At 46.9% G+C, this 16,734-nt stretch overlaps 1 protein-coding gene across 1 annotated transcript in view; it reads left to right on the top strand.

Annotated features, from left to right (window-relative positions):
- LOC137541204 (ectonucleotide pyrophosphatase/phosphodiesterase family member 7-like) overlaps positions 1-16,357 on the top strand; it is a 70,622-nt gene extending 54,265 nt beyond the window's left edge. Inside the window, exons 5-6 of the mRNA XM_068262385.1 lie at positions 9,681-9,810; positions 16,328-16,357. Of these exons, the coding sequence (XP_068118486.1) occupies positions 9,681-9,810; positions 16,328-16,343 (146 nt within the window). The 3' untranslated portion in view covers positions 16,344-16,357. The remainder of the gene's footprint in view (positions 1-9,680; positions 9,811-16,327) is intronic.
- The last annotated feature ends 377 nt before the right edge of the window (positions 16,358-16,734 follow it).

The following is a 16,734-nucleotide window of genomic DNA, read 5'->3' as shown; positions in this document are numbered from 1 at the left end:
CCTTGTGCAGGAGGGGAGCGACATGCGTGCGCTCCTGATGTGTGCAGCCCCCGATTGGCCAATCCCCAGCCGACATTGTTTTGCACGCACGGCCATCCCTGCACTTCACTGCTCTGTGATGGCCAATGTCGGGAGAGGGCTGGATCACGCGGTGGGTCAACGGGTCCACGTCACCATGGACTCGTGGAGCAGCCGGTTTGGGACAGGCCGCTTTCTGTCCTTCACCGCGCATTGGGTCAGCTTGGTGGAAGGGGGTGAGGAGGGGGGAGCAGCATCGGGCACTGTCAGAGCAGCAGCAGCAACAACGCAGTGGGTGGTGCCACCATGCAGGGTCAGCGGAATTGCAGCAGGTTCCTCTGATCCGCTTCCATCCTCCGGTACACCAGCCCAAACCCTCCGCCTCAGCAGCAGCGTGAAGCCCCGCCACTGCCAAGCGCTGCTGGAATTGGTCATCCTGGGGAAGACCAAACTGACGGCGAACCATGTCCTGGCCAAACTTCGAGAGCAGGAGAGGAATTGGCTGACCCCCAGAGGCCTCAGAGTCGGAGAGGTGGTGTCCGACAATGGGGCAAACCTGGTTGCTGCAATCAGCAGGGGAGACCTGACCCACATCCCCTGCCTGGTGCACGTCCTGAACCTGGTAGTCCAAAAGTTCCTGCGGACCTACCAGGGGATGGACCGACTCCTTGAGGCGGCAAGGAAGGTTGTGCGTCATTTCCGGCACTCGCCTGCAGCCGTAGCGAGCCTGGAAGAGGTGCAGAAGGAGCTGCACCTGCCACAGCACCGGCTCATGCTCGATGTTCCAACTCGCTGGAACTCCACCCTGGCAATGTTGGAGCGTCTGGTTGAACAGAGGCAGGCTGTCAGCCAGTACGTTGCACGTGCAACAGTTGCCTTCCTCACTGCAACTGGGCGTGCCGCCACCAACCTCCCGTCTATCATCTCCACGGAGGACTGGGGGCACATGCAGCAGGTGTGCACCGTTCCTGCAGGCCACCAACATGGTGAGCAGGAACCATGCAATGGTGTGCGAGTGGGTCCCCATGGTGTGTGAGCTGGACAGGGCCCTGTATGCACTGGTGGAAGAGGGAGCGGCAGCCTTGGACCAGCAGGAGCTGAAGGCAGCTTCACAGGCCACCTCTGAGGAGGAGGGCTTGGAGTTGGTGGAGTTCCCTGACCTTGATGCTGATGAGGGGGAGCAGCAGAGCGCAGCTGGACTGGTGCGGGGGTGGAGAGAGGATGAGGTGGAGGGGGCAGAGGAAGAGGAGGACAGCACTGTCAGCTCTGGGGCTGCCGATGATGTGCCAGCAGACGTGGCCAGACTCTTCCCAATGGCAGCGCACATGCTGAGGTGCCTGCGCAAGGACCCAAGGGTCATCCAGTTGAAGAAGAGGGAGGACATCTGGATCTGCATGATGCTGGACCCACGTCTGAAGGGGAAGCTCAGCCAGTTCCTGCCTGCAGGAGGAGACTGTGCGCAACAAATGAGGGATTTGCAGCTGTCCCTTGTTGAGCGCTTGGAGGAAGCCTTCCCTCAGCCATCCACCCCCACTATCCAGCCAGCACAGAGGCAGCAGCAGGTGCCTGCATCCACCAGCAGCAAGCGCACGCGCACTACAGACCTGCTGTCTCTGACCAACGAGCTCTACATGAGTGTAGAGCTGCCAGGGACTAGAGAGGAGGTGCCTGCAGCAGCATCCTTCTCCTCCAGTCACAGACAGCGCTTGACCCGCATGGTGGCTGACTACATGGGGTCCTTCAGCGGGCTTGACAGCGTTGCCCCTGTTCATCCCATGGAGTATTGGGTCAAGCATCTGCCGATCTGGAGCGAGCTTGCGCAGTACGCCCTGGAAGTGCTCTCCTGCCCCCCTTCCGGCGTAATGTCAGAGTGTTGCTTAAGTGCAGCCGGTGGAGTCGTCACTGAGAAGTGATCTCGTCTGTCTCACAAGTCTGTGGACAGACTGACGTTTCTCAAAATGAACCAGGCTTGGGTGGAGGGCGAATTCCTGGCCCCTGTTGTCGGCGAGAGGGGGACATGAAGTGGCGCACACACATTTCATTACACCTGCTGCTGCTGTATTTCTTCCTGTTGTCTGGGTCTCCACTGCCAGGGAACACATTACAAGGTGCTGCTGCCCATGCGCCAAGCCACCACCAGCTATTACGTTCAAAAATAGCTGCATAAATTTGAAAAAAAAAATTGTAATTAATTTAGAGGTGTCTGGGTTGAAAACTGTGCTGTCCCAATTGTGTATTGGACACAATGTGGGCTTCACGACCGCTGTCTGGAACCTCATGGTGTTTATTTATGGCCCTGGAACCACCACTAGGACCCAGGGCCTATTATGTCTCGCTGCTTGCCCTCCTGCCTGCTGCCAGTCTGCCACACACTCAACCTCCTCACGCTGCCTGCTGCTGTATTTCCTCCTGCTGTCTGTGTCTCCACTGCCAGGGAACACATTACAAGGTGCTGCTGCCCATGCGCCACCAGCTATTACGCTCCAAAATAGCTGCATAAATTTGAAAAAAATAAAATAAATTGTAATTAATTTAGAGGTGTCCGGGTTGAAAACTGTGCTGTCCCAATTGTGTATTGGACACAATGTGGGCTTCACAAATGCTTTCTGGAACCTCATGCGGTTTATTTACGGCCCTGGAATCTCCGCTAGGACCCAGGGCCTATTATGTCTCGCTGCCTGCCCTCCTGCCTGCTGCCTGCTGCCAGTCTGCCACACACTCAACCTCCTCACGCTGCCTGATGCTGTATTTCCTCCTGCTGTCTGTATGTTTCCACTGTCAGGGAACACATTACAAGGTGCTGCTGCCCATGTGCCACCAGCTATTTATGCTCACAAATAGCTGCATTATTTTGAAAAAAAAAATAATTAAATTATTTTAGAGGTGTCCGGGTTGAAAACTGTGCTGTCCGAATTGTGTATTGGACACAATGTGGGCTTCACGACCGCTGTCTGGAACCTCATGATGTTCATTTACGGCCCTGGTACCACCGCTAGGAACCAGGGCCTATTATGTCATTCACATCACACTGCCTGACACACACTACTCCTCCTCCTGTAGCTGCATTGAGCTTCTGCTGTCTGTGTGCTGCTACCACTGCCAGGGAGAACAGAAGAAGAACTATTTTCTGCTGCCACCCACTTTCCTACCAGCTATTACCACACTACAATAGCTGCAACTACTTCCTCCTCCTGCTGATGTCTGTGTTTTACCACCGCCAGGGTACACAGAAAAAGGTGCTGTGGCTTGCAATGTGCCACTACCTACCTATTATGCCATCAACACAAATATAACTATGGTGTTATTAAAATAAAATATTTCCACAAATGAAGTAAAAAAAACATATAACAAAAGAAAGGAAAACCAAGACACATAATATAATGATAGAGAAGAAGAGGAGGAAGAAGAAGAAAGGAGAAGAAGATATAGAAGAAGAAGATATAGAAGAAGAAGAAGATATAGAAGAAGAAGATATAGAAGAAGATATAGAAGAAGATATAGAAGAAGAAGAAGAAGAAGACATAGAAGAAGAAGAAGAAGAAGAAGATATAGAAGAAGAAGACGAAGAAGAAGAAGATATAGAAGAAGAAGAAGAAGATATAGAAGAAGAAGAAGAAGATGATGATATAGAAGAAGAAGACGAAGAAGAAGAAGATATAGAAGAAGAAGAAGAAGAAGAAGATGATATAGAAGAAGAAGATGAAGAAGAAGAAGATATAGAAGAAGAAGATACAGAAGAAGAAGAAGAAGAAGAAGAGGAAGATATAGAAGAAGAAGATACAGAAGAAGAAGAAGAAGAAGATATAGAAGAAGAAGAAGATATAGAAGAAGAAGATATAGAAGAAGAAAAAGATAATTGAAGAAGATACAAGAAGTAGAAGATGAAGAAGATTTGAGTAGAAGAAGATATAGAAGAAGAAGAAAAAGAAGAAGATATAGAAGAAGAAGATGAAGACGACGTAAATGAAGACTTCCAAATTACAACCATTTTGGACACACCTTCTCATGCAAACACTTTTCATGAAGTTAATTTACTATTTTTGATACCTTTTTTATAACTACTACAGCACCACATAATCACTTGATGTTTTTCTTCATAAAAAAGGTGGTTTCATGCATCATTGACCTCCAATACAAGTTTTAAAAGCTATTTAAAGAGAACCAGAGATGAAGCAACCTCATGTATTTTACCTTATAAATCAGTGGGAACATGACAGTAAACACCTAATCTGCCCTTTGTTTCATTGTTCTCTGTTTAATTTGCCTGTTATCACCTCTAAGATAAGAATCCCGACTAAGCAGTCGGTCTGGCTTTGCTACAGAATAATTATAGCTGAGACTGTGTTCTTTGCTGTCTTCAAGTCCAAGCCTGCCCCCTGCTGGCTTTGCTCAGGAATCATTATAGCTGAGTCATTATAGCAAAGCCAGAATCAATGCTCAGTCCGGGATTCTTATCTCAGCTAGATAACAGACACTTTTAGCAGTGAGGATGGAACAGAGAGCATGGTAAATGTTTTCTCTAATGTTCCCACTGATTTCTATGGTAAAATACACAAGGGTGCTTCGTCTCTGGTTCACTTTAAGGCCAGCTCGAATATTTTACTCAAATACAGACTTGGATAGTGACGTCGGATGTCCGAGGTCGAACTGGATATTCGATTAACTCGAATATCAAACTTCGAGTGAATTCGGATAGTTTACTATCCGAATTCGACCAAACTCGAATAGGATAATGAGGTATCCGATTACCACTATTTCCAGCTATCTTTGTTGAGATATCAGTTGTACATTTTGCAGATCTGCTGGAAGCCAGACGTTCTGTATCAAGGTTTCTCTGTTACCAGCAGTCTTGTTGGCCTTGCTATTAGTAGGCTAATTGATCCAGGATCTTTAGCTAAGGACATATTGAAGGTTTTTGGCAGGAAACTGTGCTTTTCAAATCTATATATATATGAACCGTCCTATTCTAAGCTCTTTTTATCTTGCATGCATTAGTGATGGGCGAACACCTGGATGTTCGGGTTCGGGAAAGTTCGCCGAACATGGCCGAGATGTTCGGCATGTTCGGGCCAAACCCCGAACTTCCCGAACATCCTGCTTTTGGGGGCCCTATGGGGTCGCAGGCATAAGGGGGGAGCATGCCCCGATCGCGGGGGTGGGGGGGTCGGAAATTCCCCCCACCCCCTCCGCTAGCGCTCCCCCCTCTGCCCGCTTCCCCATACAAAAGTTTAAGCAAAGTACCTGTAATAGTGGATGGCCAGGCAGTGGCACTGTGGAGTGAGGAGGAGGAGTCCGGAGAGTGACGCGTTGAGGGAGGCCGGGCAGCGGGCGGTTCAGCGGTAGTACCCTTGTGGTACTTCCGCCCTTTCTCTGACCTCACGCTCGCTGCCCGGCCTCCCTCAACGCGTCACTCTCCGGACTCCTCCTCCTCACTCCACAGTGCCACTGCCAGGCCATCCACTATTACAGGTACTTTGCTTAAACTTTTGTATGGGGAAGCGGGCAGAGGGGGGAGCGCTAGCGGAGGGGGTGGGGGGAATTTCCGACCCCCCCCCCGCGATCGGGGCATGCTCCCCCCTTATGCCTGCGACCCCATAGGGGGGCCGTATTCGGCCGAACAGGGCCCTGTTCGGCCGAACAGGGGCCCTGTTCGGCCAGGTTCGGCCAGGAATTGAGCCGTTCGGACGAACGCGAACAGTTCGGCCGAACACCACTAGGTGTTCGGCCGAACGCGAACAGTTCGGCCGAACACCACTAGGTGTTCGGCCGAACTCGAACATCACCCGAACAGGGTGATGTTCTGCAGAACCCCGAACAGTGGCGAACACTGTTCGCCCAACACTAGCATGCATCCCTCAAAAGAGACCAATAGTCAAACTACGCCACAGAAACAATTCTGCAGCTAGTGAAAAAATACAACAGCTTTAATTGACAGTACAATTAAAGGAAGCAGTTGGCTTTACTGCCTTATTACTATGATTAATGGTCTACAAGGAGCAAATATTTGTTTGCTTTCTGATATAAGCATGGAATGCATATGCACTACTAGGTTAACACATTACTGTAGACAAAATATATCAGTTATTCTACAGCAGGGCTGGATTTACCACAAGGCACTGTAGGCTTATGCCTACAGGCACCTGATGATGAGAAGGCAACTCACTCCCTTCCCCATTCCAAAATGCCTCCCATCCACCTTACCTATGCAGAGTCCCTTAGCATTCCACTGACAAGATCTCCCTTCAGTTGAGGCACCTCTAGCTACCTAAAGAAAAGGTAAACTGAAAATGAAAAGTCAAAATAAACATACACAAGTCAAACTTACCTCCTGTGTAGTCTACTCCTCAATCTCTTTCCCCTGTCCCACGTCCTGTTTGTCCACTATGATCAAGGGAATTCTCTGTCCTCCATTTTGAAAATGGCCATTACCCCATAACAGCTTTCTGGTCAGCACACTTTTAAACTGTAACATCGCCCACTTGAGCCATAGGGAAACATGGACATTCACTGGCACATCAGTTGTCCTCTCAGCTATAACTGACAGCAACTGATATATAACTGACAGCAACTGATATATTTCAGTTCTGACAAAATGTTGTCAGAACTGAAAGGGATCATTGTCTGCAGAAAATGCTGCGCTTCTGAGAGGAACTGATGGCAAGGTAACTTTGTAATGTTTATTTGAAGTTACCTCATGTGCTTATTTTAATTAATTTTACTCAGTTCATGTTGCCTTTAACACTAAGGATAGCTCTGGATACCTAATACTAAGGGGGGGGGGGCACCTGTAGCTACCTATAAAGGGCAAGGTACCTAAAGGGGGCGGGGAGAGGCGGCGATCCGCACTGATGGACGCGTGTAGAGGCAGAGCTACAGCCCAAAGCTCGGCCTCTTCACGGAAGCACTCCCTGCAATATGCCCTGGGGAGTTTGGGGGGATTTAGTTAGTGTGCAGCTGCCGGGATGTGGCGTTTTAATTAGGGCATTGATATTAAAGAGATTTTTAAAATAAAAACCTGAATTTTGAGAGACTTCAGTCTTTCTTTAACCCATTCTCGTTCCGTCGTTTTCACTTGAGAAATGTTCACCTCTTATTCATTAGCCTATAACTTTATCACTACTTATCACAATGAACTGATCTATATCTTGTTTTTTCCGCCACCAATTAGGCTTTCTTTGGGTGGTACATTTTGCTAAAAGCCACTTCACTGTAAATGCATTTTAACAGGAAGAATAAGAAAAAAACGGAAAAAATTGATTATTTCTCAGTTTTCAGCCATTATAGTTTTAAAATATTACATGCCTCCATAATTAAAACTCACGTATTGTATTTGCCCATATGTCCCGGTTATTACACCATTAAAATTATGTCCCTATCACAATGTATGGCGACAATATTTTATTTGGAAATAAAGGTGCATTTTTTCCGTTTTGCATCCATCACTATTTACAAGTTTAAAATAAAAAAAATATAGAAATATTTCATCTTTACATTGATATTTAAAAAGTTTAGACCCTTAGGTAAATATTTACATGTTTTTTTTTTTATTGTAATGTTTTTTTTTTTATATTAACCTATTTTGGTTCCTGGACGTAGAAACTACGTCCAGGAACCATGCGCGCTGCCGCGTGCTCCCGCGGCCGATCGCATGCGTGCACGCGCACTCCCGGCCGCGGATTCGGTAGCCACGGAATCAATGTATCGGGCTATGGTGCCCGATCACTGATTCCTCTCCCCCGCCGAAAAAGCGACAGCTTCTTTCTGAAGCTGTGCTTTTTCTGGTCGTTTCCTCCCCTCTGCATCACTCTAAGCATGTGTTACGCTTAGAGTGACGTCATGTAAACAAACTCATGGCCGCCATCTTGTGGCCAAAAAGTAAAATTACAACTAAAAGTAAAAATTTTTTAAAACAGCACACAATTACATTATAAAACTATAGTTTACATCCCACCCTTCCACAAATACCCAAATAAAATGTTTAATATAAAAAATGTAAATATTTACCCAAGGGTCTAAACTTTTTAAATATCGATGTAAAGATGAAATATTTCTATTTTTTTTTATTTTAAACTTGTAAATAGTGATAGATGCGAAACGGAAAAAATGCACCTTTATTTCCAAATAAAATATTGTCGCCATACATTGTGATAGGGACATAATTTTAACGGTGTAATAACCGGGACATATGGGCAAATACAATACGTGAGTTTTAATTATGGAGGCATGTATTATTTTAAAACTATAATGGCTGAAAACTGAGAAATAATGATTTTTTCCGTTTTTTTCTTATTCTTCCTGTTAAAATGCATTTACAGTAAAGTGGCTCTTAGCAAAATGTACCCCCCAAAGAAAGCCTAATTGGTGGCGGAAAAAACAAGATATAGATCAGTTCATTGTGATAAGTAGTGATAAAGTTATAGGCTAATGAATGGGAGGTGAACATTTCTCAAGTGAAAATGACGGAACGCGAATGGGTTAAACATTTTATTTGGGTAGTTTTGGGAGGGTGGGAGGTAAACAGTAGTTTTATAATGTAAATGTGTGTTGATTTTCATTTTTTTTTTACTTTTAGTTGTAGTATTACTTTTTGGCCACAAGATGGCGGCCATGAGTTTGTTTACATGACGTCACTCTAAGCGTAACACACGCTTAGAGCGACGCATGGGGGAGGTAACAACCAGAAAAGGCGCAGCTTCCGAGAGAAGCTGTCGCTTTTTCAGCGGGGGAGAGGAATCAGTGATCGGGCGCCATAGCCCGATTCACTGATTGCCTGGCTGATGAACCGCGGGCCGGGAGAGCGCGTGCACGCGCGCGATCGGCCGCGGGAGCGCGCGGCAGCGCGCATGGTTCCTGGACGTAGTTTCTACGTCCAGGAACCAAAATAGGTTAAATACCCATAAGACAAACAAGACAAAACACAGATAACATTTATATATGTGCTTTTCTCCTGTTGGACTCAAAGTGCCAGAGCTGCACAAATAACATCTCCCTTCGAGTTGCTACAACTCCAAGTTGCTACAACTCAGAGGTGGAATAGTATTTAACACCGCCTTGGAGTTAAGCTGCAGCGGTCGTCATTTGGCTCACCCTGCGCCCAACTGCCCGGCACTGAGGTAATAGGTACCCCTCCTTACTTAGTAGGTGCTGGCTTACTGAACAGAAAAAGGGAGAGCCCTTAACCCAGGGCCGGGTTTACCATTAGGCACTGTAGGCACACGCCTACAGGCGCCTGATGATGGAGGGGCGGCTCACTCCCTTCCCCTAGTGCCTCCCTCCTTCTCTATGCAGAGTCCTGAGCAGCGAGGGCCGAGGGACCAATGAGCCTGAAAGGGGCTGGAGGAAGCCCCAGGTATGTATATTTTTTTCTTCTTTTTAGATCTCTGGTACACTTTACAATTCCGAAAGCTTGCAAATAAATCGTGTACAGTTGGTCATTAAAAGTATCACCTAAAAAAGTTTGTTGCTATGTCTTCGGATTCTCTCCATGACTTACACTGGACCACATACAACTGTGATGACCACAATGGATTTACCTGATTTCATGTATTGAGTTTATACGTGTCTCCTCTCTGAGGAAACCTATACGCCTACACTAACATGTATTCAACAAAGAAAACAAACTGCAATACATATGTTGATTTATTTATCCCATATCTTTTCAGAATCTACAAAAGATGGTGTTCCTGATGTCATTTTTCAGGCAACGATTGGATTGACAGCTGTTGTGGGATTTCTGTTTTTAGTATTTGTTATTACTACAATAGTGATATCTGTCAAGAGGCACAAGAGAAGGTAGGAAAATGAAGGAATAAGTTATATTGATTGTAATATTGTTTCCTAGACAGTGGTATGGTTATACTGTGACATATTAAAGCCATTTAGAGGCAGCTACTATTTTAGCACATATTGCTTTAGAAATGATTAATAAAGTACAAAGCAAGGAACTAATTTTCAGTATTAGTGTCACTGTTTTGAATTGGGCCGGTTCTAGACCTTTTACTGCCTGAAGCAAACTTATGAGGCTCTGCTGGGTTGGCTGGCGGTGATGCTGCGGCCTGGCTGGTGGTGATGCTGGCCTGGCTAGTGGGGATGCTGGGGTCTGCTGGTTTGGCTGGCGGTGATGCTGTAGCCTGGCTGGTGGTGATGCTGGCCTGGCTAGTGGGGATGCTTGCTGGGGAGGAGGTATTATGTGTGCTGCGTGCTGGACCCCAATATGATGTGGAATAACTTTCCACAGCGGCGTCATTAGGGCTTAAGATCTGAAGCACGTGCTCTGAATCTCCGCCCACTGTGCCCCGAACCTCAGGGCACATAGTGCCCTTGTGCCCATAAGCCTGAAACGAAGCAGCGGTGGCATCTGTTGCTATGACGCCACCGCTCTCTGCTCCCCCTCCTCATAGTGCACTGGCCAGGATGTGGGTGTGATAAGCTTCTCCACCCCTTCGTCCTGTCACCTCAATAATCATGCGGCCACGCTGTAGCTCTGCCTCTCAGCAATGCTTAAATGGAGCACGGTATGGCCGGTGCTGATGGGGAGCAGGAGCATGCTGCGAACTAGGAGGAGTGATAGAGCAAGTAATGCCCCTGCTAAAGCTTTTACTCTTTGCCTGCAGCCCGGTACTGATAGTAAAATCACTTAAAGTGTACCAGAGACTAGGGGGCATAAAAGCTTTATACATACCTGGGGGTTCTTCCAGCCCCCTCCACACATATCCTTCCCTCACCATGGTATAAATCCTCCTAGATTGTTCCATAACAACCCTAATCTCTGTGGTAAGTCAGGGCCAGTCGGCACAGAGCAGCTAAGCACGCTCCATGTCTCACTCCAGAGCTTGAAAGCATTCTGCGCCTGTGCAGAAGTACAGCGCAGGCGCAGAACGCTCTTGGTGATGGGAGTGGGACGGGTGCACAGCCAGGCCGCGCAAGCACAGTATGCCCAACTGGCCGCGAGGAACGGAGCTTCTACTGGACAATCTAGGAGAATTTAGACTGCAGTGAGGGAGCGATCTGCGCAGAGAGTGCTGGAGGAAGCCCCAGGTACGTATAAATCTCTTTTGCCCCCTCGTATCTGGTACACTTTAAAGGAAACCAGAGACCAGTTAAAAAAAACATTGTATACATACCTGGGGCTTCCTCTAGCCACATGCGCACGGATCGCCCCCACGCCACCGTCCTCCACTGCCTGCAGCTCTGGTATTGGGTCCTATTAGTTCTGCCAGTCACGGCCTGTCTGCGGAAAAGAAGTGCACCCTCTACGTATCTCTACGGTGACCACATGGGGCTGGAGGAAGTCCTAGGTATGTATAAAACTTTTTTTTTTAATTGGTCTCTGGTACACTTTAAGTGTGGGCTGATCTCTGCTACCTCCAGTATGTACCGTATAAGCTGTTACTCTGCCTGTACTGATAGTAAACTAACTGAAGTGTGGGCTGATCCCTGCTATCTCCAGTATGTACAGTGTAAGCTGTTATTCCATGACTGTATTGATAGTAAACTAGCTGCAGTGTGTGCTGATCTCTGCTACCTCCAGTATGTAAAGTATAAGCTGTTGCTGTGTGACTATGCTGATAGTAAACTCACTGAAGTGTGTGCTGATCCCTGCTAACTCAAGTATGTACAGTATTAGCTGTTACTCTGTACCTATACTGAATGCAAACTTGTTGTAGTGTGTGTGTGCCATTCATTTCTACCGCCAGTGTGTCATTCATTCCTACCCTCAGTATGTACAGTATAAGCTGTTGCTCTGTGCTTGTACTGATAGTAAACTAGCTGCAGTGTGTGCTGATCTGTTACCTCAAGTAAATACAGTATAATTTATTGCTCTGTGCCTTTACTGATTGTAAACCAGCTGTATTGTAGGTACAGTATTAGCTATAAGCCTAAAGCCGCATCTACACGCGTAGATGCGGCGTAGATGTTCCTTATCAATCGAGCCGTTGATGCCGCTCGATTGATAAGATCCGACAGGACGGATCTCCCCACCGCCGATTCCCTGCTCGCTCCCCGCGAGAGGACAATGGCAGGGAATCGAGCGGAAGATAAGCGGCGCCGGCGGAGATGAGCGGGGAATCGAATCCGGCGCACGCGCGACGAGCGGGGACGCGGGGGCACGCGCGGGGACGCAGAAGAGGCGTGTAGATGCGGCTTAATACACACATACAATACAGTATAATTTTGATTAGCCAAGTTTACTACTAGGTATTATGAGAGTTCAGCTCTGTTCATAGTATTCAAAGTCTGTTGGCCCTCATACTACATGAAGGAGGCAAAAATGGTCAGTGATTGACCAATCAAAATTGAATGTGTGTATGCATCTTTATTCTATGCCTATACTGATAGTAATCTATCTAGTTAAAGCAGGGTTGTGGAGTTGGTACAAAAATCATCCAACTCCAACTCCTCAGTTTATGGGTCCAGGTATCCAAAATGGCTCCTCAACTCCAACTCCTTAGTCTTACCAGGGCTGTGGATTTGGTACAAAAATCATCTGACTCTGTCTCCTCAGTTTATGAAACCACCGACTCCAGGCATCCAAAATGGCTCTGACTCCTCGACTTGACTCCACAGCCCTGAATAAAAGGCTTGGGGGGCTTCATCCAACATTTTGCTAGGAAGACCCATTATCTATAGGTTACACCGCTGCTAAGTTCATGAACATTTGGTCCTACCCACGACCACGCCCACTCCCAGTGTGACCACGCCCATTTTTGCCTACCCCCACCTGGTGCCCATGGGTGCCCTAGATCTCCTAGGTCCCTAGCAACGCCCCTGACTTTCCACATGCAGTAGTTATGGCAGATTCTATACTTGGCTTGGATACGTTTCTTACCTTGAAGACCACTTACAGCTATGATTGCCAGGTGAGGGAAGCTTATTCCTGATTCAGTCAAGGAGATAGTTTACACCTTTTTGGGTTTTCTTTCCTCTGGATTAAGGAACAATAAACTTGATAAATGCATGCCTTTTTTCAAGCTAGATAATGGTGTAACTATAATTGGACACAATTGATTTTAACTGCAAATTGTGCCAGTAGCAGTGTAAGGGTATTACCAAGAGTTGTACACAGCTCAGTACCATTTTCCATGTGAAGGAGTCCTTACTGACCCTCCTAACCTCTCACCTGAAGTAAATATATTGCAAATGAAACCACTGTATACAGATTCTAGCCTAATTCAGTCAACGAGGCATCAAGTAATTGTCCAACACTGGAGTTATAGTGATGACCATGTCTAGGAGAACTCATGGAGAAGAATGTGATTTGTTTGATCAGCTGATAGATTTGCAAATCTCTGATTTGCTGTGCTCACATCCTGCTTTAGCACATGATCCTGACTAGCAAATCAGAGACTAACATATCACCTGACAAAACTGATCACATGCTTCTCCATGAGTTCTCCTAGACATGACAATCACTATGGAGCAAAACTCCAGGTACCCTTGTCCTAATCACTCTAGCACAGGCTGGTTCTAGACTTGCTGCTGCCTAGAGCAGCAGAAACTTTAAAGGATGCTCCGCCCCACTGGTGGTGAGAGATCACCATGGCCAGTCAGAGGGGAAGCTTTGGCACATGACAAGTCAGGTGGGGTGTTGGCACTAGACTGGCCAATCACAGATGCCCACTGCCCCTTTTACTAACTGGTGCCGATGGTCTTGTGAGCAGGACCACAGCACCATCATTGGGCCAATCACTTTACTTGATCAGTAGCAGTGACCTATCAGGTGTCACTGCTACTGATCGAGTGCAGTGATTGTCGCAATAATGGGGCCGTGGTGCCGCCCACGAGACCATTGGCACCAGTCAACAAAAGGAAAGTCAGGTGGTTGAGATTGGCCTGTCTGGTGCCAGCACCCCCGCCTGATTGGTCACGTGCCAAAACTTCCCCATTTGACTGGCCATGTTGATCTCTCATCGGTGATTGGGTTTTACTGTAGCATGCCTCAATAAGAGGCATATATCGACACCTCACCTGCTTATGATGTCATAGGGAAGGGCGGCAGGTGCTACTGGTCGAATGAGGATGGGGATTCGGGGATGTGTGAATGAGGAGGGTAGTGTGTCTGCCAGGAAGGCGTGCGGTAGAGCAGAGAGAAAAACTGTTAATCCAATGCCACTCCCTAGGTTTTGCCGCCTGAATCTCCTGATTCAAGTGGTTTCAAGGTAGGTCCACCCCTTTGCACTATAGCCTTTCCAACTTGTTTACAGTGCATTCAATAGCCCTGATTCTGGATGCAGAAATGTTATCAGCGTTTATGGAGGCCACATGTGTGTTGTATATAGCGCACCTTGCGTTATACTTATACACACAACCTGCTTTACTAGTATAATGTGGGTTATGCTATTCATATAATGTGCATTATTTAGGCAACGTGCTCACTTGTGTACATAATGTAAGTGTCACCATTTGCACAACCCAGATTGCTTGCATAAACACTGGTAAAACTCATTTTACAGGCCTTTTGTGAATCAGGTCAAATGTGTTAGGCTCAGTTCCACTTGCTGTGAAAATACACGCGTTCACATTTGGTAGGTTTTCTGCAGCTCTGAGTAATACAGAAAGCGGATCATATTGTTAAAATAGGATTCAATTCCACCTGTGAACAAAAACAGATCTGGATGTGTTTTCCATAGCAACCTGCAAAAGCATCTGCTGCAAATGTGTTGAGAAGGACCTGTCACGAATAGGAATTGAGCTTAATAGGTGGAAATACACTTTCCCACTGCTCAAGAACAGTACTACAGTATATAACTCAGGGCTGTGGAGTCAAGGAGTCGGAGCAATGCTTGGGTACCTGGAGTGGGAGTTGGTGGTTTTATAAGCTGAATGTAACGATCGGTGAAGCACAGAGAGGATCTGATTACCGTGATCTGCAGTATCACTGGGAATACAGATGTATACCAGATTATAAGTGATCTGCAGTATCACCGATAATCCGATATGCTAGCTAACCTCTGTTCACCTGAGTAGAGTGTAGTGTTTGGTGTAACAGTAACACTTTAGAGGACTAGGCCTCAGTGCAGCAAGGAGTACTGCACAGATTCCTTCCGCGGACCTGAACTCTCCAAGGCGGGAGGAGTCAGGCTGACAGTAGGAAGGATTGTCTGAAAGTGACACACTGGAGGAAGTGTCACTAACAGGACGGGGAACCGCCTCCAACAGTGAGGTCGGCTCTCGAGGTCGGACAAGCCAAGTCGTTAACACACGGACAAATAAGGTACAATTTCAGTAGGCGGAGGCGGAGTCTAAAGTACAGGCAGGGTTCGGCAACAGGGTATCAGAAATATCGAGGTACAAGATCAGGAGGCAGAAACAGAGTCTAAGGACGAGCCGAGGTTCGGCAACAGAGTATCCGAAATATCGAGGTACAAGGTCAGAGTTCAGGAGGATAGTCAGGCAGGCAAAACGTCATAACAGATAATCACAATCAAATTAGTACTTTAGCTATCAACAGAATCTAGAAGTGTAGGATTACAGCTCCAGCTGGTCCCGGCACACTTAAGGATCTGACTACGGATCTGGGTGCTCCCACATGTGTGATCGCAACGCCAGACACCGGAGGAATGACCAGCCAGCAGTATATATACACAGACCACTCTCTCTCCAGCTCCACCCCAAGTGCTGGACCAATGAGAAGTGGAACCAGAGTCAGCTGACCAGCCAGGTCAGCTGACTCCCTTTAGTCTGTCATATATTACTTCCTGAGTGCGCGCGCGCGCGTCACTCTAAGACTCGAGGGACTACGAGTCCCAGCCACAGCAGCCCCGCTCTGCGGTGTCTCCGCAGCGGGGACATGCGCGCTAACCGCCGCGTCCAACGCGGCGGTTTCTCCGTGCTCCGCAATATCCTGCATGGAGACAGCCGCCTCATAATGAAAGGAGGCGGCTGCCTCTCCGTGTGCGGGTACTCTATGCGCGGAAAGAGCCGCCTGCCGCTGACTCATAGCTGCGGCTCTTCCGCGCTTTCTGACACTGAAGAGTTGGAGTAGGATGATTTTGGTACCCACTCCATAGCCCTGTAAGGGCCTCTGGATTAAGGAGTAATGAGGTTCAACCTGCAAAGGCTGTGGAGTCGGAGTCGAGCAGACGGAGCAATTTTTGGTACCTGGAGCCGGTGGTTTCATAAACTGAGGGGTTGAAGTTGGAGTCGGATGATTTTTGTACCAACTCCACAGCCCTTATATAACCACCCCAGAACTGCAGCTAAAGGCAGTTGCCAATACCAGATAAAAAAAAAATGTGTAAGTTATAGGGCTTAAAGATAAATGTATTGAATTATTTTAACTTTCTCAAACATCTCTTCTTTTTTGCAGCGCTTCAGAAAAGTAAAGAAAAAACCAACGAGTGAAAGACTTTTACAAAACAAAAAAAGAACTGAATTTTCACAACATCATTTGACAAATGAAACCTAAATAAAGGATTTGAGAAAATATGGCACAGTGTAATTAATTTAAAAATAAAATAGCCAGTTTAGGAATTACACAACCATGATGTGGGCATTGGGCAACGCTGTACTTTACATCCCCAAAACAGAAGGACTAGTAAAGTTGCTTGCAGCATGATTAGCCTAAATAAACTTTACATACATTAAATTAACCTTGTTATCTAATAGATGAGCCTTGGCCTGGAATTTGGAACTGAGCCTAACACAGCCCGGGAGGAGGGGCCGCCACCTACCTGTGTCATAGACTAGAACATAAAGAGTACCTGCAGTATTAAA

This window comes from Hyperolius riggenbachi, chromosome 12, assembly GCF_040937935.1.
Source record: "Hyperolius riggenbachi isolate aHypRig1 chromosome 12, aHypRig1.pri, whole genome shotgun sequence".
NCBI classification, from domain to species: Eukaryota; Metazoa; Chordata; class Amphibia; order Anura; family Hyperoliidae; genus Hyperolius; species Hyperolius riggenbachi.
Note: the sequence above shows the minus strand (reverse complement) of the source record. Positions and strands in the feature narration are given on the sequence as shown.